We start from the raw sequence: 25,204 nt of genomic DNA on the forward strand, positions 1-25,204 counted from the left end.
ACTTTTCCTACTGACAATGATTTTCGGAAAGGCAAGCTCTAGCAAGTACTGTATGTCCTGGAAGCACAGTTGTATTTAAACATATATTGCTGAATTTCAAATAATAATAATAATAATAAAAAAAAAACATATAATTCATGCTAAAAATAAAAAAAGATAGTGCTCAGCATAAATGAGTATTTTGAAAATACAATTTGTATTCATTTCTCAGTGAATATATTTTAGTGCATTTGAACAAAACAAATTTATTAACCTGATATATTTACTAAAATAATATTTTAGTCACTGAACATCTTTATAAATGGAAAGATAATACATTTAATATAAAATATTGCAAAAAAAGAATTACAAACGACACAATTTTAGCTAAATTGTATACTTTTTTCCCTCTTGATTTTTTTCTAATTTATTTTTCCCTAACATACATTTGGGCTACTCATTTTTGGACTGTTATTGTTCGATTATCTCTAGATTTGACTTCAGTACTGTCTAATCCTATGTACAGTTGAAGTCAGAATTATTAGGCCCCCATTTAATTTTTTTCTTTTTAAAATATTTCCCAAATGATGTTTAACAGAGTAAGGACATTTTCACAGTATGTCTGATAATATTCTTTCTTCTGTAGAAAGTCTTATTTGTTTTATTTTCACTAGAATAAAAACAGTTTTTAATTTTTTAAAAAACATTTTAAGGTCAAAATTATTAGCCCCTTAAGATATTCTACAGAACAAACTATCATTATACAATAACTTGCCTAATTACTCTATCCTGCCTAGTTAACCTAATTAACCAAGTTAAGCCTTTAATTGTCACTTTAAGCTGTATAGAAGTGTCTTGAAAAATATCTAGTAAAATATTGTTTACTGACATCATGGCAAAGATAAAATAAATAAGTTATTAGAAATGAGTTATTAAAACTATTATGTTTAGAAATGTGTTGAAATCTTCTCTCTGTTAAGCAGAAATTGACTTCAACTTTATATGCACAAATATAATATTGTAAAGCATCCTATAGAACTTATTAATTTAAATGAGATTTGTGAGGGGTGTACTCATTTATGCTAAGTACTGTATATATATACACTGTATATATATGTGTATTATAGGTCAAAGACAAGATATCCCATATAAAAGAAAATAAAATAAATTTAGCAAGTGGTTTTAGATGGAATGCATATGAAAAGCAAGCTAACTGTCTATTTTTGAATCAAATATCTTTTATAAAAGGAAATGTCAAAGTGTCCGGAATAATGATTAATCATTATTAAGTGTAACAGAAATGTATGTAAAAATGATACAACTTACTTTTCCGACCTGAACTTCTAAAATTATATAAAATAATAAATGATCATACATTAGATCATTACATCATATTTAAAAAGAATAAGTTGACTACAAACTAAAACAAATTAAAGATCAATACATTAGGTCTTTTAATGTATCATCAAATGTTTCCTGCTCAATCTTTTGGTAAGATTTTTTGATAGTTGTTAGACTGAAAAACATTTAAGCTGATGTGTTCTGTATATCATGCAAAAACTATGACTGTACATTGTTTTAGTTATAAAACTTGTACATTAACAAACCTTAATCCTGCATGACATCCTGAGTGATTTATTTATTTATTTATTTGTTTGTTTGTTTTAACGATAAGCTGATGTTTTAGAGTAAAAATAAAAACACATACATGGAATTATGGAATAATGTTTAATCATTATTAAGTGTTAGAGATACAGTTGAAATCAGAATTATTAAACTCCTTTGAATCACAAATGTTTAACAGAGCAAGGAAATTTTCACAGTATGTCTGATAATATTTTTTCTTCTGGAGAAAGTCTTATTTGTTTTATTTCGTCTAGAATAAATGCAGTTTTTAATTTTTTAAAAAACATTTTAGGGTCAAATTAATAGCCCTTTAAAGGTTTTTTTTTTCATAGTCAACAGAACAAACCATCATTATACAATCATTTTCCTAATCACCCTAACTTGGCTAGTTAACCTAATTAACCTAGTTAAACCTTTAAATGTCACTTTAAGCTGTACAGACGTGTCTTTAATAATATCAAGTAAAATATTATTTACTGACATCATGGCAAAGATAAAATAAATCAGTTATCAGAAATGAGTTATTAAAACTATTATGTATATATTAAAAATATATGTTATATTATGTATCTTCTCTCCGTTAAACAGAAATTGGGGGAAAAAATTAAAAGGGGGGCTATTAATTTAGGAGGGCTAATAATTCTGCCTTCAACTGTATGCCTGTACTGTTAGTCGAAGACATGTCCCATGTAAAAGAAAAGAAATAAGCAGGTAGTTTTAAATAGAACACATATAAAAGCACGGTTTACTTTTGTTTTATATAAATTAAATGCCAATGTGTCTGGAATACTGTTTATTAACATTAAATGTATAATAGGTATATAAAAAAAATGATACAACTTACCTTTTCCATCCTGAACTGAAAAATCCTGAAAAAGTATATCAAATAATAAATGATCATACATTTTATTATATTTAAAATGATTTAAGTTTACTACAAACTAAAAAAATCAATACATTAGTTTTGTGTGACAGCATTGAGATCTTTTAATGCATCATCAAATGGTTCTGGCTCCATGATTTTTTGGGTTTTGTAGTTGTATTCTATAAATCATGCAAAAAAAAAAAAAAAAAAAGTATCATATGATTGTACATATTAATTTAAAGTTATTGCTCAAATGACATTGTATGAGATATAAAACTTGTTTTCAACATAATTTAATCCTCCATGACATCCTGAGTAAATTTATTTACTTATTTCAACCGTCAAGTGTTATACTACAGCTGATTTTTTAGAGTGAAAGTAAAAGCACACACATTTCTGTAAAGCACCCAGTCTCCTAAACGTGTCCTACATGTCATGAAGAACTGCAAGAAAGATATAGCACTAGCCGTGGTCTGTGCTGTGCAGATAAACATGTCATCACACATTAGCTGATCATTCATGGGCTCTAAATAATTATACAACATTAAAGCAAAGGAACAGAATATTCAGTTGAAGAATATTTAATATTTAAAAACTTCAAAATGAATAGGGAAAAAGATGCAACCCAATATACCAAAAACACACATACTGTATACACTGTGCAGGCATGGGCCGGTATAACATTCTGACGGTGTGATAACCTTGGATAAAAATATCACGGTTTCACGGTATCGTGATTACTGCTCTAAAACATATTCTTTTTAAATGTTTGGGTTTAAAACAAAAACTTTTTACCCTTTTGAACACAATATATTTTATTTTGAGAAACATTTCAAATATTTTTGAGCAGTAAACATATCAGGCTAAATTAATTATTGACTTCTGCTGTCGTCATTTGTTTCAAAAACTGATTTTTTTGCAATTTAAAACGGCATCTTTAGATATATTTTCTGCTGAAGAGACTGTTGTCCTAAAAAACTAAACAAACAAACAAAAAAAAGTACCTTAGGAACGGTATTACATACCTTAGAAACGGTATTACAGAAAATTTTTACGGTTTTAAAACCTTGACATTTCCAAACCGCAGTATACCTTGAAAATGGTTATCGTCCCATGCCTATAAACATGTATGTATTTCTTGGGAAAAAAAGTCTAAAACATGAATAATAAATAATAAAAAAGTACAAGAATGGCACTCTCTTTACAGCACATGTCAGTATTGGGCAACCATCTCAGTAGATTACATGTATAGTGGGATTTGTGGTCATCAGAAAAAACAAATGAAATCTTAACTTTGCATATTGTGAAACAGAAGGTGACACTAATCCCAGCTAAGCTGTTATGTATTTTCATAAAACAATGATAGTGGGTTTAATCTGACCTCATAACCTTCCTTTTTTCTCAGCTTTACACACACACACACACAAAAAAATGATCTGAATCTAAAGGAACAAGATAACAAGAACTCCCCAATTGCTCGATGATAAAAATAAAGACTGACCATAACAGCCAACACCATCTGGACCAACAGAGAGTCTGTTTTAACTCTTACAGTGTTTGGTTCTCTGGTGACTGAGGGTCTTCCTCCATGACTCAAACAGGTCTGTGGAGATGCCGACTTTTCAGGCACCCGGCTTCAGGTCACACATAAGCCTCTCTGAGCTCTCTAGTAGCTCAACACACACACAAACCGCAACAAACCACTAACCATCCTGCAAAAGTGCACGCACACGCACGTATGATCCTGCACAAGCAGCGATGCTGAAAGAACTACGTAATGCAATCGCACGTGAAATTCGGCTATGAAAATGGCATAGTCTGGATGCGAAGCGATAACAGCGACTAATGCCTACCTCACCATTCTGTTGGGAGCCTGTCAGAGCCCCTGCTTTGCTTCAGAGTTTGGTAATCCACGCTCAGTACAGTTACACAAGGAGGAAGAGAGAGAAAGAGAGAGAGAGAGGGGGGCAGGGACTTGTAGGAGTGCTGCTGGTTGGAAAGAGAGGTGGGGGTGTTTAATCTGGGATTTGGATGCGTGTGAGCTGCCCTGATAGGAAAGCCAGCCAGTACAATCAGCTTTTGAGCAACTGTCCATCCCTCCTGCCCTCCCTTCCTCTCCTGCGCTCTCTCTGAACGTGACGCAGCGCTGCCATGCTGCCCCACACATACACACGCTTACACCCCTTAGCTTTATCTGACCTATAACATTGGCAGCTTTTTGAAAGTAGTACAATATCAGCATTGTGCATATCAAGTACTCATTGATGCAGGCAAATAAGACACAAGTTATGTAATACAATGGCATGATGAGGCAAATTGAGAAAGCATGCAAACATTTGTTTGTGTGTTTGTGTGTGAAATTGCATTTGCATTGAATTATATAAGTGTTTCGGTGTATTTTTTTTTCAGTAAAAATACAGCTGGATGTGCTCATCCTCCAATTGTTTCAAATTTGAGTTTCGTTCCTCTGTTGAACACAGAAGATATTTTGAAGAATGTTGGAACTGTATGACTTGCATAATATTTTTTTCCTACTATTAATGTTAATGGATACCAGATTCTACTGTGCACTTTCAGAAATGAAGGTACGTGAGCTGTCCCTGGGGTGGTACCTTTTCAAAAGGTACAAATTTGTACATAAGGTCCATAATAATACTTCAAGGGTACATATTAGTACCTAAAAATTACAAAAGTGTTCCTCTTAAATTTTTTAGGTACTAATATGTACCCTTGAGGTATTAATATGGACCCTTTAAGTACAAATGTGTACCTTTTGAAAAGGTTCCACCCCAATGACAGCTCTCGTACCTTTATTTCTGAGTATGAAGAGAAATTGATATCATAAATGATTGGAACAAGTGTTTGTTTATTCTTTTCTTTCTTTTGTTTTAGTGTTTGTGTATTATTTTAAGATGTTTTTATTCTTTCGTTAGATGTTTGGGTTCAGTAAAACATTATGCTTTTGAAAAACATACATATGCTGAGTTTATTTTTAAGCAAAAAAAGACAAGGTGTAATATTGTGTTGTTTTAAACTTATTACAACTGAAATTTTTGGTTGTTTATTGTTTCAATATATGCAATTTAGTTTTATTTATTGGCACAGCTGAATTGACTCTTCGCTAAGCCACACCCAAAAACTGCCACCCACCAATCATGGCTTAGCAACCGTAGCTACGCGCAGGAGCTCTGTCAAGCTTTCGAGTGAGGGAAACAGGCCAAAGCGTTGTGCATATGGATTGTGCAAATCTGACACCCGGTATCCTAAAAGTTTGCACAGGGTGGTGGAATTTTTTCCCTTTTCAAAACCAAAAACCCAAGAGGAGAAGTGCCAGCATGGATCAAGCTGTGTGAGGGGCGCTAAAGGAACGAAGTTAAGTTGGTTTTGTTTTGATATTCATGACACATTGAGTGACAGACCGACGGCAATAACTCACACACCTCTTACCCTAAACAGATCTAAACTATGTTTCCTACAAAAATCCAAAGCAGGTTATGTTTCACAGCTGTCTTATTAAGCCTTCGTCATAAAAACGTTAGTCATACTAATAGCGAAAAGGGCATAATGAGTTATTGATCCGGAAAATACGAATCTGCGAATCTGTTGCTAGCTTTACTGAACTTCATATTTCCATCTATTTCAAGCTACGAATATTTGAAACTACAAATCAACAGAACAAAACAGAGATATGATCACAAACTGAGCACTTGGAATCAATATACTTTACCCGCAGCTGTTTTTCATTTATTTATAAAGAGCACACAATTCTACATTCTGACTGTAATAGGTAACTTACTGTACACTGTTACGTGTCAATGATGCTAATATTCGGTTCAAATCCACCAATTTCCCCTTTCTGGCTGCTCTTTCTATGAATGAACTATGTAAAAGGTCTGTCCATGCGTGTTTCCTCGTCGGTTAGTAACGCTATATTTCATTGCACAACAATAGTCTATCAGGCTTTTTGGCTAAAAATAGAGAAATGTTTTTAAATTTCACTTCTCCTGCTAAGCATTAGCTAAGCTGTTGAATGGTCAGCATATGAGGCGGCTAGGCTAAGCTAGCTTCAATTTTAATTGAATTATTTTCTAATCGGTCGCCTATTATGTCGTGAATATACCCCTGTATTGCATACTGCACTCCTTTTTGTCTGGCTTTCTCAGATATCTCACCTGTTCGCCAAAAATGACATTATATCCCTGGCAATGTCTGACACTGGCGCATACACATTGTAAAAGCCGTGCCAGGCACGAAAGCTTGACAGGCGTAGCAACAGTAACTAAGTAGGGTGGGGCTTAGCGAAGGGTCAATTGTCACACTGTAAAAAATTATATGATCAATTAGTCATGACAACATTTATTTTTAGTGCATTGTAACTTATTGTACTAAGTGAATCATGTTGTAACTTAAATTTATAAGTTATGCAAGGTGATTTAAGTCAGTTTAACATAATATAAGATCAATGGACTCATAAGGTTCATTTGATTCAGCTTAATAATTTAAGGGAACCAGGATTTTTTTTTTTACAGTGCAGTAATAATTACTCCATAAATTATTAATGAATGAATAAGGTTTCATTTGTATCTTAAATTATTTATATTATGTCTTCATTGTATTTTTGGACCAGTTAATGCGGTCCTTGCTCAATAACCAAAGCATTTTTCTTGGTTTTAATTATTATAATAATTATAACAAACAAAAAACTGGCTATAAACTTAAATCAAGTTATGCCAATTCACATCACAAGTTATAATTATAAAATTAACGATAACTATTAAAATCATATTAGTTTCCCCAGCAACACATTGGTTGTTTATTATAAGTGCACAGCAGTTTTAAATACTTAAGCTTGTTAAAGAAACATGGATTCTGATTGGCTGTCAATGATTTATATGATTATCAGCAGGGTAAAAATGTTCTTTCCCAGTGCCATTGTCATTATCACACATTGGTGTGGCTTTTTTTATCATTCAGAACAATTGTTTGTCCTTGGTGCGAACCAGCATTTCATTTGCTTTAAACAAACTTTTAGATTTTTTTTTACTGGTGAACAAAAGCAAAATTACAGAAAATTTTTATTATTATTATTATTATTATTATTATATAAAGACACTCTAAACTTCAGGTTTCTGTAAGGAGGATTGATTTGTTCTTGTGCTCAAGCATTTTTAGTGTGCACTTGCCAGCTTATGCAAACAGTACACTCTGCTACTGTAGGTTGCATAAGTAAAAATGCTTGCCAAGTAATGAAGTAATTCTGTATCTAAATAATGTCTGACTGATTTAAAACAGACAGACTAAAGCGCATGTGAAAAAAAAAAAGTACTGCTCAGGCTTTCAAAGCTTCTTTCTAATTACAGAGACATGAGTCACAACAGGACAGAGAATTAGGACAGACCCGAGAGCCAGGAAAACACCCGGATTTCCCTAGAATGGAGCTGGACGTTGTACCTTTGGTTAAAAAAATTAGGAGTTTCAACCATAGGAGTTAAAATGCATCATTTCTGTGCTAGCAAATCCAAGCACAAAATAATAAGTGAATAATCCGTTTTTGGCATATATTTTTTGCCCCAAATAGCCACCACTCAAAAAATATATATATTTTTGCTGCTTTTTCAAACTACTTATTTATGATGAGCTGTATCCACACAATTCTTGATGGTTTTTGTGGAATAACTTAATTGTTTTATGTTCAATTAACTTAAATTTGTAAAAACAATTAGTTAAATGAATCGATTTGTATATTTTGGTCTTTACCTCATTATTAGCTAGACGTTGTTTTCTACTTCACTGGATATCAAATAAGCCTCCAACTAACGGCTTGTGGATACCACGAATTTATTAAAGTTGGAAAAGGTTAGATGCTCTGGGAAAACAAATTTCTTTAAAAAGTGGCAATGTTTTATACCTTACTTTAACTCTTAACATCTTGCCTTCCGTTTAATAGATGCACTCTCCTTTCTTTTTAGTTTATTCATGTTGTAGTAATAAAATATTTTGTTTGTTTTTCACTGTTATTTTCTTATACTGTTTAATTGTAAACATTGACAACATTGACAAAGTATCTGAACATTTGCTTGTGATTGTTGAATGTCTGCATTCAGTTGGCTATAATTTTCTGTACACTTTTATTACTCTTGTTTCCATTTTACTTTGCATCACTACTATTTTTCTTTTTTTATTATTATTATTTTCTTTCTCTTCTCTTTTGTAAAAAAACAACAACAACAGATAAGATAATGAAATGTAATTATTTGTCCTGAAATAGTGTTTGTTTTTTCGAAATAAAAATTTGAAGGTAAATTAATCGATTTGTGTTGAGACAACATGAAGGAATTGAGTGATCCCAGCATTTTTAACAGAGATGTGAATAATGACCTTGCCGTGCTATTAAATTCAATAATGATTCATTATTGATGTATCACGATAAATATTTTCCTTCCATTATTTTATAACTAATTATATCAAGCAGATTATATTTATGTTATTTTAATATTCGTTAATAAAAATCATCAGATTTTCCCCCGCTGCTTACCTTCATTCATATAAATGAAATGTTTAAAGGCAAATATTAATAATTACATTTAGCATGTAATGCGTTTCTGACTATTCAAGTACAATACAGCACTAAAGAGAACTGAATTCAGGACTGCATGCTGTCTGAGGCATCTTTAGCCCTATTCGGTTGGGACTTTAGTTTTCCAATTGATGTTAGAGTTACAGTACAATTCTTCTCAGGCGACGTCTGTCAATTCATGTATGGATTTGAAGGGGACCAACATTCCCATGTTTATTACGGAGGTAGGAATGGGTCTTGCATAAAACCACATTTTCAAGATGCATGGATTGCTTATGGTCATGTAAAGTAAACCATCTTAACTTGTTTAGTGTTTAAACATTCTAGAAAAAGTTAATAAAATAATAATGTAACAAAATTATACCATAATGGTTTTATAGAACTTCTTATAATAATCCAACTGTAATAAACACGTTTTAACTTAAATAAATTTCACATTAATTGACATGAAATTTCACCAGAAATGAAAGTACTCTTACCTGAAACTGATATTACAGTAGCACATCTCAACAATTTACATGATAAGGCTCTTTTTGTTTATTTCATTTTTCTTTGCAGGGTAGCAAACACATCTACATTCATTATTACAGCAGAAAGCAGAGACCCGAGAAAGTACGGTAGTTCACATTAGGGCTGCACAAAATCGATATCGCAATGTGTGAATCCGCAATAGTCACATCACAGGATTAGATTATTTGTTAAAGATAAAGATATTATTATTTTTAAAGAAATTATACAATGATTACCATGTTATTTTATGTTTGATGGTTCAACTTCTGTACCTGATACCCTTAGACCCTTAGACTCTCCAGATAACCACAAAGCCCTTTTTATTTCACTTTTACCTTTGCGTTGTTGTGTTTATATACGCTTGTAATATATTATGATTTATGCACATATAAAAAGACTTGATCATCCCAATCAAGCTAAATGAATGAATTCTTTTCAAATAGAGCTATTCAAATCATCTGGTGAAATTCTCGGAAAAACTAAATATTGCAATGTCAGACTTTTTACAATATCGTGCAGCCCTAGTTCACATCAACCAAAAAAAAAAAAAAAATTGCATTCGGAAGAGATTCGATTTTTCATAGGACTGTCGAGTTTGCTGAAAAACAGTAGGTAATTTGCTCTTGAATTTTTACAGAGGTTGTGTGAGAAAAAGACCAACATGGCAGTTTCGGACGAGATTAAAATCACTACGTAGCTCTCTAAAACACAAATCTGTCCTCCAGTAAAAATGGTTCAATCAAAATATGGCTTTTGTGTGCTTTGTGTAATACCAACACAATCTCACGGCAATTCGTAACTTTTTGATTTAGTGGCTAATTCGTATGAATTTGTACGATCTAATTCGAACAATTTAGTACGATTTGCTCATCCCCCAATGACGGTTAGGTTTAGGGGTGGGGTTAGGTGCCACGCCTCCTTTTTAAAAATCGAACAATTTCGTACGACTGAACTCGTACGAATTCGTACGAATTAGCCACTAAACTGACAAAACGTAAAATACTTACGTTTTCTCGTGAGATCAGGCTGGTAACACTGAGATCTGTTCTGTGGCTTACAGCTCTTTGCAACATCAAGTACATCCTGGACTTAATTTACTTATTTGTGAGTAAATAAAAACAATAGATAGATGATATTTTCTTCCAAATGAAAAAAGCATGGACCAGATTATAAACTAAATAAAGTACAAACAGTTATATGCTACCTAGACGCATCAATACGCATTGATGCATAAAACAAATATAATCTAAGCTTTGGTATGCTACCTGGTATGATAAAGTGGGACACAAGGTTAAGAAATGGTACACTTCAGCTTTAAATCTTATCTCTAGCACTTTATCACCCCGTTATATTGCTCTCGACTTCCCTTTAAACCTTATTAAATGTCATAAGGACACAATAAGCCCAATCTGAGGCCATTAGTGTTATAATGGTCAGATTAATGATTGCGAAGGAGAATCGCTTCTGCTCTTTCAGCTTCCCCTTCGATAAAATAAACGGACAACCTGCCTCTCTGGTTTAATAATTAACAGCCATTGTCTAGCTTGCAGCCTGATAAAAATAGCAATGAACTTTGAAAAATAAATATATAATGACAAATGAACAACGAGGGCACTGAATGAATGCAATTGAGGAATAATACAACACTTTAAGTTACAGCAGACAACCGAGTAGCAAATGAGATTAAAAATATCTAAAACGAATGGTCGCATAATCCTCTTTTGTCACATCCATATTAACACATACTGCTGAGCGACACCAGAGACTCTCTTGCTTATGTTAACTTGAGGGAATACAGTCAGTGTGGGGCAGAGAAAGAGAGAGAGACAGAGGGAGAGAGAGGGAAAGCGCTGCAGCAGTGCTTCTGAAAGGGGAAACACACAGGCCCACGTGCACACAGCGAGCCTCCTCTTCCCTCTTACATAATGTCTCAAGTTCAACACAGTTGGCTATTTAAAGAGCCAGGCTCCATGACAAAAAGCGATATACATAGTAGCCCCAACTCAGCTTCAAAGACCCTCTCACATCTATATTGGGGACAGACGGGTCCCCGTGGCTGGATTTTGGTGCCGTTACTGATATTTTTAGAAAAGCTGATTATGCTATTGCATGTCAGTCTAGCAGTGGGACATGGTCGGTCAGTCCATAAAGTTTGTCTAAATTTAGCATTTAGCTAAATTTAGCTGTTTCTTCATTTAAACATATGAAATCATGTAGAAGTTAAAATAACATTTTTATTTTTATATATTTTATTCATAATTCACTTTAAAATAACTGTAATATCTATATGAGATGGCAAATTTTAAGTAGCCTAACGAAATGTAATTTTAATTAAATAGGATATAATTACGGCTGGGCGATTAATCGAAAAGTAATCGAAATCGACATTCATAAAATAAAATCGACCGAATTTTTCTAGGTCGATTTTTTTCAATTACTTTCCGTACCGTGATTTATACTTCTGCGTTGATCGCACGCATCTGGTGTGGTACAGTCTTCGTGCGGTCAAATTCCCACGCACCTCTCAAAAAATTTTTACTTCACATCGCAATAACACATAGCGCAGACTTTGTGAATGGTCATAGGGTTGAGCGATGTCGACCAACATGGCATTGTACGATATCGAATGTGAAACATTGCGATGGACGATGGCATCGTCGTCGTAGATGGCGGTGATTTCATTATTTATGAATAATTCATTAATTCAGAATGAATTAATTATTTGTAGCCTACCGTTTTAACTACCTGACCCGTATGGTCTTTGTTTTAACCATAACCAAATCATAAATAAATAAAGATAAGTTACACACAAATTACCACCTGTCCATCACTTTTTCCTCAGGACTCTGGCATGAATAGGTAGAGTGACCTGTGTCCTTATAATGGCGTCGACAAACTTAAACGTGCACAACCACTTAAAAAAAAGTTGTATCTGATGTTTCGCTAAAATTACTAAGAACAAGCGTGAAAGCAAAGGATTGAAGAAAAGTACTGACGCTGTGACACGTTACCTGATAGATTCAAAAGACCAAAGAGTCGTTAGATAGAGACAAGATTAATGAAATATCACGTATAAAAACTATAGTGAGACGTGATCCAGCAGTACATGCTTGATAAACTGACCGACTTGCACTGCTCTCTGGGGTTTTGTGCTCAAAGTACCCACTGACTGCCTGGAGCTCTGACGTGCGCATTTGCTTCAGCGCATGCCAGAGTGTGCCAGCGTGTGTCTGGTCATGTGATGTGCCTTTGTAGCGGTATAGTGTGGATCTTTTCAGAAATGCTAGATGAAATGCTAGTGTGGACCTGGATCATTTTCGTTCTAAAATGGTACTTTAAAACTAAGACGTATTAGTGTATATGGGGCCGTGTGTATTTTTCGTAAGTGGGTTGCTGCTACGACGGGGATGGGGCGGAGGATCACTATGCCAGCTCAGCATCGTGATTTCTATCAGCGATGGACGATGCATCGTATATCAACCCAACCCTAATTGATTGGTTTAATAGAGCGTGGGCGGCATCGATTAATTTCAGTTGTTCAACGTTGATGTTCAATAAATAATCATAGTTAGTAGACAGTGTTATTAGACAGTGTATGTAATTAATTAATAGTGTAATGCACAATTCGTTCAAAAATCTCTCACTGATTATATGTGAACATATTTACTGTATGAAACTTGTCAGTGAACTATGAGGGCAAACAAAATTCAATAAATAAAATAAATGTTCAATAATCATAATCAAGTTAAAATGTGGCAATGTGGTGGCGTAGTGGGTAGCACGATCGCCTCACAGCAAGAAGGTCGATGGCTTGGCTTGGTCAGTTGCCATTTCTGTGTGGAGTTTGCATATTCTTCCTGTGTTTGCGTGGGTTTCCTCTGGGTGCTCTGGTTTCCCCCACATCCAAAGACATGCGGTACAGGTAAATTGGGTAGGCTAAATTGTCCATAGTGTTTGTGTGTGAATGAGTGTGTATGGATGTTTCCTAGTGATGGGTTGCAGCTGGAAGGGCATCCACTGCGTAAAACATATGCTGGATAAGTTGGCGTTTCATTCCGCTGTGGCGACCCCAGATTAATAAAAGGACTAAGCCGAAAAGAAAATGAATGAATGAAAATGTTCAATTAATCGAGATTTAGATTTTAGGCCAAATCGCTCAACCCTAGTTAGAATAACAGAATTTTGTAAAAATAAAACTGATTACTACAACTGAAACTACAGTATTTAATGCATCCATTTTAAATTATTAAATATTACCAGTTAATTGTTTATCAAGGTTAAAAAAATTACTGTATATTATGCATCAAAACTGTTTTAAGCATTGATAATGAGAAAGGTTTCTCACTAATCCATCTTACAGTATTTGACTGTATTAATTAAAAAAAACGTGACTATGAATACTAGAGTAAAAATCCTGAAAAGTTTGCTTTTAAAACAATTTTTTGTAGCAATATTGCACAATGTTGCTGTTTTTACTGTTATATATAATGTACATAAACATGTATATGGTACCACACACTGATAGCTATAGGTCATTAATGGCAGTACATCTAAAAGTGTGAGATGATTGATTTTAGCCACCATTACAATAGACCCCAAGCACATAAATGTAAGGTTAAATCAATACTCTTTCACTCTCACTCACAATGGTACATTCAAGGCTGGACGTGTAAAAGCCTCTCTCTCTATCTCTCTCTCTCTCCACTTACTGAGGGAGAAATATGTTGCCATTTCTGAACTTGCCCTGGGTTAGACAGCCCAAGGACACATGAAACGAAATCTAACATCAACGATCATATTCAGATTCTCAACAGCTGATAACACCCTTGCAATAGAAATAGCTGCCTGGAATGGAAACAAGTCCTGGCTTTGCATCCTAAATAAAGAGTACTGTAGAGACTAACAAAAAGTGATCATTTAGGACATGAACAGTGAATTGAAAGATTGATCACTGTGATGTGATAAAAATGATGCAGTGATAACCTCAACAACTGCAAGTACGGAAAGTCATCAGGGAATTTAAACAATATGCATAAAATTTAAATGTTGTCAGCAACCACAGTTTGCCAAAGAAGCAACCCAAATGGAATATATTGCCCTCTGAAGGGAATTCTGGAGTGAAAGCAATCATGGCTGCCATATTGAAGTGTTGTTCCAAAACTGCTCAAAACTGTTGCTCAATACCGACCACATTGAAGGGCCCTTCAGAATGAAGGATTTTGAAGGGTACAACTGATGGACTCTATAATTACCAATGCCTTCGTACAGGGAAGTTGTTTGGTGTCACAGAATGAGAACCTGATACATAGAAAAAGTAGGCTGTATGATATTGGAAATATGTATATATATACTGACTGACCACTTTATTAGGTACATCTTACTAGTACCAGGTTGGACGTTTTTGCCTTCAGAACTGCCTTTATCCTTTGTGGCATAGATTCAACAAGGTACTGGAAATATTAATCAGAGATTGTAGTCCATATTGACATGATAACATCATGCAGTTACTGCAGATTTGTTGGCTGCACATCCAAGATGCGAATCTCCTGTACCACCACATCACAAAGTGCTCTATGGATTGAGATCTGGTGACTGTGGAGGACATTTGAGTACAGTGAAGTCATTAGCTATGTTTCCATCCAAAAATGCAAATGAACTTTCACGCAATCCTGACACGCAGTGAACGCGCGGTGACATTTGAAGGTGTCAGACGCGGAGCACAGACGCTCTTGATTCTGGAGGTCATTAATAATATAATAACACTAGTACTTAAACGGTAATGCGTTTTAGAATAACCAAAACAACATTTCAGATGTTTTACAATATGCTCAGCCAGCTGGTTAGTCCATTTATACACATTTTCATCATCACATGATCTCTTATCACAAAAATCACATGACCTTTTTTAATGCGCATACTGAAATATGTGCGGTAAAAATGTTTCCATCGTAGTTTATGCGCATCTTTTCCTATCGAATAAAGGTTTATCCTACTCAGTTATGCACATACATTTTTAGGTGCATTTTCAGAATTTATGTGCATCATGGCGTTTCCATCAACCGTTTTTTTATGCGCCTATCCAAAATGTGCATAAAAATAGGTGGATGGAAACATAGCTATTGTCATGTTCAAGAAACCAGTCTGAGGTGGTCTGACGCTTTATGACATGGTGCATTATCCTGCTGGAAGTAGCCATCAGAAGACGGGCACACTTTGGTCATAAAGAGATGAACATGGGCAGCAACAATACTCAGGTAAGCAGTTTTTCCAATCTTCTATTGTCCAATTTTGGTGAGCCTTTGCTAATTGTCTCCTCAGTTTCCTGTTCTTAGCTGACAGGTTGCACCCTGTGTGGTCTTCTGCTGCTGTAGCCCAGCCCACAGAACAGACGCTCATTTGATATTTTCTCTTTTTCGGACAATTCTCTGTAAACCCTAGAGATAGTTGTGCATGAAAATTCCTGTAGATCAGCAGTTTCTGAAATTCTCAGAACAGCCCATCTGGCACCAACAACTATGCCACTTTCTTGCCCAGATCGTCTTGACCATGTCCACATGCCTAAATACATTGAGTTGCTGCTATGTGATTGGCTGAATAACTTGATTAAATGATTGAATTTGCATTAACGAGAAGTTGGTATACATACATATATATATACATACATACATACATACATACATACATATATATATACATACATACATACATACATACATATATATATACATACATACATACATACATACATATATATATATATATATATATACACATACATACATACATACATACATACATACATACATACATACATACATACATACATACATACATATATATATATATATATATATATATATATATACACATACATACATACATACATACATACATACATACATACATATATATATATATATACACACACACACACACACATACATATATATATATATATGTGTGTGTGTGTGTGTGTGTGTGTGTGTCTATTTGGAAAGAATTGATCAAGTCTTTTTCTATGCAATGCTTCTGCATAAAATATAAATTAAGCACATAAAATACAACATAAATAAAAGTTCAACAAAAACAATATACAAAAAAAATACAAGAATTGATCAATCAAATGTAAAATACCATGGTCATCATTGTATACATTTTTTTTACAATAATAAAATAATATTTGATACCATCTTTATCTTTTTCTCTTATATCCCAATGCATAGCATTTCTCTATAGGACACTACTGCAATATTTTTATAAATATAAATTTTATAATTAATAATATATAATATAATATAATATATAATTAATTTTATAAATAAATTAAAATAAAATAAAAGGTACATACTGCACAATTCAAATCATTCCAAGCATGTTTTTTGAGAGGCAATGCAAAAAGTGTGACAAAGGCACACCTCCTTGAGTTGAAACCACATTAAAAAAAAATAATAATAAAATTTTGACCCCTGCACCCTTCATCCCTTCGAAGCTGTTACTTTGAAAGGTAAACCCATTAACAGATTCATCCTCCATTATGCACGGTTAAGTGAGATCAGATTTCATACAGTGCAGCTCTCTACAAAGAGAAATACCACGATTTACCCACTCTCATGTTTTAATATGACATTTTTCCCCCTTTATGCAACTCTAAGTAACTCTCACTATCACTGCATGAAAACATATGGAATGAAGGTATGGTTTCAAAGCCTTAGAATTTGCCAAACATCTCTACTTTCCAATATTGGAGAGTAAAAAAAAAGTTGTGTTTATAATAATACATGGTGACAGGTTTTACATGTTTGAGTGAACTATTCTTTTAATGTGATTGAGAAGGACACCAGTAATGATAATCCAATGATGCTAATAATAGTCAATGGTAATTGTTGGCTGCAGAATTATTTATAAAACAGATGATGCAAAGACTGATTAAAGGCCAAAGGCTCACAGACTATTACCCTGACAAATGAAAGCTGTCAGAGAAGCTACTGTACCACACCTCCTCGATCATCTCATTAAGATGAGTTGGAAGTGCGTTTAAAAAAAATTGCTTTTTTGACCCTTTCACCCTTCATCTCTTCGAAGCTGTGACTTTGAAAGGTAAAACCTTCGAAGGGATTAAAGCATACAGATGAGTCCTTGTGAACGAAACACGATGCATGTCAATGAGTCAACAAGCGCAAAAGCCAATGAAATTGCAGTATTTGAGATTTTCTTCCCCATAAATAAATAATAGATTAAACAATAATATTGTATTGTACAAATAAATGTCATCATAACATTTTGGAAAAATGTACAAAAGCATGCAGAATACTTTTAACTGGGTGCTTAGCCAAAACGCACATAGTGCAAATTATATGTTCAAAAGGTGGCAACACTAAAACTCCAAAAATGTCCATTGATTCAATTAAAAAGGCTGACACACTTGTAATGTTTCGAGCACACTGCCCTTCATCAGACCGTGTTCATCATAGTAATGTACTCCTCTTTGTACACTTCCGGATCACATGATCCCCTACTATCTCACAACAAGAAAAACAAATAAAATACACATTTATAAATGATACAACTTAGATATTCAAAGCGAAAATACAAAAACAAACCATAATATTGCATCACAAATGATAGAAAACAGAATATAACAAGGAAATACAACAAAATAATACAACAAAATATACAACAGAATATAGCCAAAAAACCTTTACCCAAACTAATAATTAAATATTAAAGAATTATTAAAGAAAAGGACGCATGTCAAACTCCTCATTAAAACCTTTTTCAGACAATTTATCTAGAGTGAAAATCCAAAAGGCTTCTTTTAGTAACAGCAATTTGTTAAGAATTTTGTTTGCTTTTTCTTGGAGCACCTTACTATGATGAACACTGATGAAGAGCCATGTGCTCGAAACGTTACAGGTTTAATATACAAGCCTTTTTAATTTAATACATTTGCATTTTTTTAGCTTTGGTGTTGCCGCCTTTTGAATATATCATAACATTTTGGACCATATTTCCCAGTCGTATTCTATGAAAACAGTACTTTGAATATTAAGTACTTAATAGTAAATATGGTTGATCATCAATTGCTAATCATCAAATGGAAATATACGACTACCATGGAAAATTTATACTGATGTTCCTGGGCAATGAGCTTGACTGTGACTAAAAAAGAAACAAAACACAAAAACTGTGTTCTCAGCAAACCTTTGGTCACGACCAGCAGAATTCCTGGAAGTTTTGGACAGGCTATCTCATTTCACCACACTGGAGGCAGTTTTCCTGTCTCTGAGTTTTTAAAAGGCGCTTCTGCTTTTTCACGTACAAAAGTCAAACTCTTAGACACTGTGTATATTTTTTATGAGCAAGGACGCATTAAAAATAATCCTAAAGGCATTAAAAAATACTAAACAGCCAATGCTTACGCTGACATTTTTCTTGAGCAAAAAAATCAGCATATAAAAAAAATCAGCTTTGATACACTCATATTAAACCACTTTTTAAAATATATTAAACCACCATTATAAATACTTTATATTACTTTAAAGCAAATGAATGCCTTGGTGAGCATTAGAGACTTTTTTCTATCATTATATCGAATTAAACCTTTGGACAACAACATGGATGTAAATGAAGGGGAAAATATGAGTAAATTACATACTGTGGAAATTTTGACAACAGGCATCTATTTAAATGCAACCAAAATATTCATGACCCTATATTTTCATGACTCCACAAAAATAACCTCATCATGAGCCATCTCTTCCTTTTTCCTCTTTCCTACACACGCTCACTCACATGCTAACACAAACAGAAAAAAATGCTTTATGATCTAAAAAAACAGTAGGTGGGATAAGCAAACAAGACAAATTCTCCCACATTACATTCTCCTTTGCCTGTCACAGGATGATAATGAATAAAATGTGGAGAAACATCTTCAGCAGGGAATTTTATTAGCTTCCGCTATGCAAATAAACCTCTTGTAAACAAAAAACATTTGTAAATGTAATCTATGTAAATCTGAAATGAAAATAATGTTTCCACAGCATTACCGCAAAACAGATCCCGGTCACTTTTGCACATAAAACACATTCATCCATTATGTACTGTAAAGTCAGATCAGATTTTATTGCAGTGCAGCTCTCTACAAAGAGAAATACCACGATTTACCCACTCTCATGTTTTAATATGACTTTTTCCCCCTTTATGCAACTCCAAATAAGATGCTCTCACTATCACTGCATGAAAATATATGGAATGAAGGTATGGTTTCTAAGCCTTAATCTGCCTAACATCTCTACTTTCCATTATTGGAGAAAGAACGTTGTGTTAATAATAATAATACATGATGACAGGTTTACATATTTGAGTGAATTATTCACTACATGTGATTGAGAAGGAAAGACACCAGTAATGATAATCTAATGATGCTAATAATAGTCAATGGTAATTGTTGGCTGCAGAATTATTTATATCACAGATGATGCAAAGACTGAGTAAAGGCCAAAGGCTCACAGACTATTACCCTGACAAATGAAAGCTGGTGAAGAAGCTACTGTACCACCAGCACAAATCTTGAAATATGTTGTTGACGTAAAAGTAACAGTGCTTTCCCATTTTTTATGTTGTTTACCCAAGGCCACCTGTGCAAACTCTGACAATAACTGATCTGCGTGCTTCAGCTCTTTGTGCAGATGCATTAAACTTGTCAATATCTCAATTTATGTTTAGATTTGACCTTTTAGAAATAAATAGGCCTATGTATAATCGTATGTCCAACTTTTGGAAACTAATCAAATCACTGCACTTGACTCACGGTGCTTTAAACGAACAGTTCATTCACTGCTGAAAGTTGTCATAATTCCCTCACCTTCTTGTTCTAAGCCTGTTTAAGTTTCCTTCTATTGAACACAAAATAAGATATTTGGAAGAAAGCTGGAAATTGATAACCATTGATGTCGTACTCCACAGTAGGAAAAACAAATACTATTGAAGACGACATCAACGGTTACAAGGTTAAAGCTTGCTTCAAATATCTTAATTTGTTTTCAACAGAATAAAAAAAAACTCATAAAGGTTTGGACCACTTGGGTGTGAGGAACATGTAGGCCTACATTTTCATTTGCTGGTGAACTATCCCTGTAAATGAGTCTTATAGACACCCACTAAAGTTTAAAAGTTTGCAACCAGTTACAAAATTCCTTAAGGTTTACCTGGCTAAATATTAATTCGGCAAAATTTACAAGTCCTCTGTTTTATCTCCATGTTTATTTTTGACCTTTTATAATTAAATAGGCCTATTAAGAATCGTATGTCCAACTTTTGGAAACAAATCAGATCACCACACTTGACTCACGGTGCTTTAAGTTGTCATAATTCACTCACCTTCACTTGTTCTAAGCCTGTTCTAAGTCACAAAATAAGATATTCTGAAGAAAACTGGACACGGGAAACCATTGATGTCGTCCTCCATAGTAGGAAAAACAAATACTATAGAGTATGACATCAATGGTTACAAAAAATCTTAATGTGTTTTCAACAGAATAAAGAAATCAAAGGTTTGGACCATTGAGGTAATTGTAGGCCTACATTTTCATTTGCTAGTGAACTATCCCTTTAAGATTGAGGTTAAGTTGGTTTTATATTTACACATTCAGGTTTTCTCCTTAATAACATAATTTCAGAGAAGATTTATTTGCAAATTCTAATTAGTGAAATCAAATTAGCAGTCAATGACTATCAAAGTACAACACTGTTCACTGTCAAATAAATAGAGCTAATGTTGTTTTGAAGTCAAATTTACATGTGATTTCAGACCAAATATTAAAATAAAAAATAAAAAGGAGCATGCCACAAGTTGTCACCGAAGAATGTGCTAATATAAAACCCACTTTTAGGCTACCTCAGTTCCTTTAAATTAAACACCCACTAAAGTTTGGCTAAATTTAAAACCAAGATGTTTCGCAACACGCAACTAGTTACAAAATTCCTCAAGGCTTACCTGGCTAAATATTCATTCGTCGAAATTTACAAGTCCTCTGTTTACTCTCCAGGTTTGATATAAGTTGATTAACAACGAGTCAAAGAGACGTGTTGTGTTCGAGATGAGCAGATTTACATGGAGACTCTTATTTTTGAAATAGGTCACTGCTATTGTCCAATCAAATTTATTGTGAAATGTACCCAACCCAGAAACAAATTGTTACAAATTAGAGATTTTACAAGATTACCTGCTGTAAATATTTTAAATCAGAACAAATATTAAATATTAATCTTTCAAGCATTAGCCTATTTTTATTCATATCATTATTTACCTCAAATCTATGTCATCTAGCTTTAAAGTGTTTTAAACTGTTATTTTAGCACACGATGTACAGTTACATTAGGATGTCTTTACCACAAATCTTCTAATAAACCGGCACAGTAAACTAATAAAGCACAGTTTAAACAGCATACGAGACAAACTGTTACAGTGACTTTGCGCTGCTGATTATTCATATTCGATATCCGGTAGCGAAAGCGTTTCTAAACAACCGAAATAAACGGAAAGACTACACACTATTCATAAACACTGCACAAAAGCGAACACACATACTGTACATATATTGGGCCAGAGAGGATCAGAAACCGAGTCCGACAGACTTACTGAGCTGCGTGTCGTGCACGATTCATTCATACAGTTAAGTTACAGTAACCATCAGCACCCGCTCTTGCAGTTTTTAATGTAGCCTTCTGCTTACCTTCGAGACGTCATGGCCGTCCTGAGAGCTGTCAGATGTGTGTGTGTGCGTGTGTGCGCGCGCGTGTTTGTGTGTGAGCACCGCTAGGACTGGAGGGGAAAGTGTAATAAAATGGTCCTCCTTCGCCGAGTCACTGCTGCGGAGCGGAGCGCGATCGAGGGGCGTCACACACAGACTCACAGCGCCGGACTCGCGCTCACTCCCTCCGCCTCCCGCTCTCCGACTCACACTGCTGACAGGACACTGGAAAAACTTCACCCAGACATCTCCAAAAAGTCAGGTATTATAAAGCTCGTGCTTGTTCCTGGGACATTGTGACAGGATTAGTTAGAGAATGAAGCCAGCAGGCAGCCACCAGTTGACACCGTGATTCGTTTTACTGGCTCTGCTCCTCAGAATGGGATGAACGGATTTGCAATCCAGTTTGTTTATAATTACAAGTGAACTGCAGTGCTGAAATCATATCATATACTTATGTTATGTGTATTTAAAATTATATAAGAAATGTCCATGAATCTGCAAGCAAGCAAGCAAGCAAACAAACAAACAAACAAACAAACAAACAAACAACTGCTAAATAGACCCATTTTAAGTAGCAATAGGAACCCATAAAAAACTTATAATGGTTCTCCAGTGGTTCTTTGGAATGGTAAAACTGCTGTGTATCATTAAAAGTGTTTGTTTTTTTGGCTTGTGATCATAAACGAACCACCTCAATGTTATTTAGGACTGTTTTTTATAGTGCAGTTTCTTTACAACACATTAACCACCCCAGAATCCAACAGAGAACCATTACAGTTCTTTATTTAGCACTTATATTGATTCTCCTACTGTATGATTACAAGGAAAGAACCAAAGAACCACTGAATAGCCTTTTTTAGAGCATTATACTTGTAATAATGTAGATTTTATATCAATTATATAGATTTACTGGAATGATAATCTAGGAAAAAAGGCATAGTATTAATGACTTTTTAAAAATATATATTTTGTACTGTATTTATTTATTTATTATCTTAGATATGCATCTCTGGTATTAATAAAACTCTAAACAAGGACCAATATCTGCCAAGAAGACAAATAATGACAATATAAAATATTGCAAACTGTTTTTATGTGATATTATATATTTGTTTAGCACCCATTGTCACTTTACTGCTGTAAGTGTCTGACTTTATAAACTATAAGAGAACATTTTCACCAATTTCTTTGGTTAAATGGTGTTCCTGACAGACTTATAAGCAGATTTTGAGTTTTGTTTTGTTTTGATACTAATCTTTGGACAAAAAGTCAACCAAACAGTTTCAATGCCAGTTAAAGGGTTAAATTTCCAAAGCGCACCTCAGAGAGGGCCGTGATGAAGTGATGTACATTCTATATATTCACTTCTGTCACTCCAGTCATCATCACACTCTTATTTTAGCAGTTCTTTCCATGTACAGTAATTATCACCTCTATTTCATTTCCAGAGATGTTTATTAATACTCTATTAATAAAGCAGCAATGCTCTTATTTTAAGTAGGGGAGAAAAGCCCAGTGTTTTTTTCTAGCAGTTTCCATTTGGGTCTCACCCAGTTTTGTGCATCAGTGTCAGGCTAGCATGACGTCACCTGCCTGCGGAAGATCTGCTGGCCGACACGGTTATGCAATTTGCTGAAATGCAAGGCTTTAGGATTTCTCCTACTGGACAGAGTCTGAGCAAGTGTTTTCGGTGCCAATGCAAACAACGTGTCTGTGTATCTTTATACTTTAGGACACAGTGTGTCTGTTTTTCTACATTTCACCCTGGGAAATATCACTGCACTAAAATGTTCATGGATATATGGGATATATATATATATATAGTCAAGTTTATGATAATAAATAATATATCAAAATACATCTATTATAAAAATGTGCAACCTACACTCTCAGGAATAAAGAGCTGACACTGGGGTGGTACCTTTTCAAAAGGTATAATTTTGTACCTAAAAGGTTCATATTAATACCTCAAGGGTACATATTAGTACCTAAATATATTAAGAGGAACACTTTTGTGCTTTTTAGGTACTAATATGTACCCTTGAGGTATTAATATGGACCTTTTAGGTACAAATTTGTACCTTTTGAAAAGGTACCACCCCAGTGACAGCTCGTGTACTTTTATTTCTGAGAGTGTAGACAAACATAAAAATAGGGCCGTGTACAGTGTAGATTAGTTCTGCATTGAGTGTTGAGGATTAACTATTTTGTATGTTTTCTCTCATGACTAAGTATCTCAAACACTTGACTATTTTTAAGACTGCATATATTAATTACAACTTATTGTATTTTTGGGGTTGATCTAAGACTTCAGTTTTTTTTTTATTTTACATTTCTAATATTAAGATTCAGTATATCATAGCTTTATTATAATTATAACTTAGTATGGCTTACGTAGTAATACTAAAATTATGAACATTTTTTGTTATTTAACTTTAAAATATAAAATAAATATTAACTGACAAATCTAACAAATTTTCAGGCTACTTTGGGCTGTTGAAGTGTTAAAATAAAATTCATTCATTCATTCCTTTTCCTTTGGCTTAGTCCCTTATTTATCAGGGGTCGCCACAGCGGAATGAACCACCAAATATTATGGCATAGGTTTTATGCAGCGGATACCCTTCCCATCACAACCCAGTACTGAAAAAATGTAAAATAAAATATAATGTAAAATAAACTAAAACTTAGTATAAACAACAACAAATCTAAAAGGAGAAAAAAAACAAAGAAAAAACTCATTTAAAATCTTAACAAATATCGATAAATACTGTACAATAATAAATAAAACTGTATATATATAAAAAAACAAAATGACAACAACTTAATTTAGTTTTTAAATCTCATAATTTTGACTTAGTTACAATCAAAGCATTTTGCATTCATATATAT

At 33.9% G+C, this 25,204-nt stretch overlaps 1 protein-coding gene across 2 annotated transcripts in view; it reads right to left on the reverse strand.

Annotated features, from left to right (window-relative positions):
* ptpn11b (protein tyrosine phosphatase non-receptor type 11b) overlaps positions 1-22,424 on the reverse strand; it is a 73,514-nt gene extending 51,090 nt beyond the window's left edge. Inside the window, exon 1 of one of the 2 annotated variants that reach the window (XM_056449254.1) lies at positions 22,292-22,424. In XM_056449254.1, the coding sequence (XP_056305229.1) occupies positions 22,292-22,305 (14 nt within the window). In that variant the 5' untranslated portion in view covers positions 22,306-22,424. Of the gene's footprint in view, positions 1-4,323; positions 4,562-22,291 lie in introns of those variants that run through there. The other variant, XM_056449255.1, reaches the window with a different exon arrangement.
* Positions 22,425-25,204: the final 2,780 nt, after the last annotated feature.

The sequence above is a fragment of the Danio aesculapii genome, chromosome 23 (assembly GCF_903798145.1).
Source record: "Danio aesculapii chromosome 23, fDanAes4.1, whole genome shotgun sequence".
Taxonomy (NCBI): domain Eukaryota; kingdom Metazoa; phylum Chordata; class Actinopteri; order Cypriniformes; family Danionidae; genus Danio; species Danio aesculapii.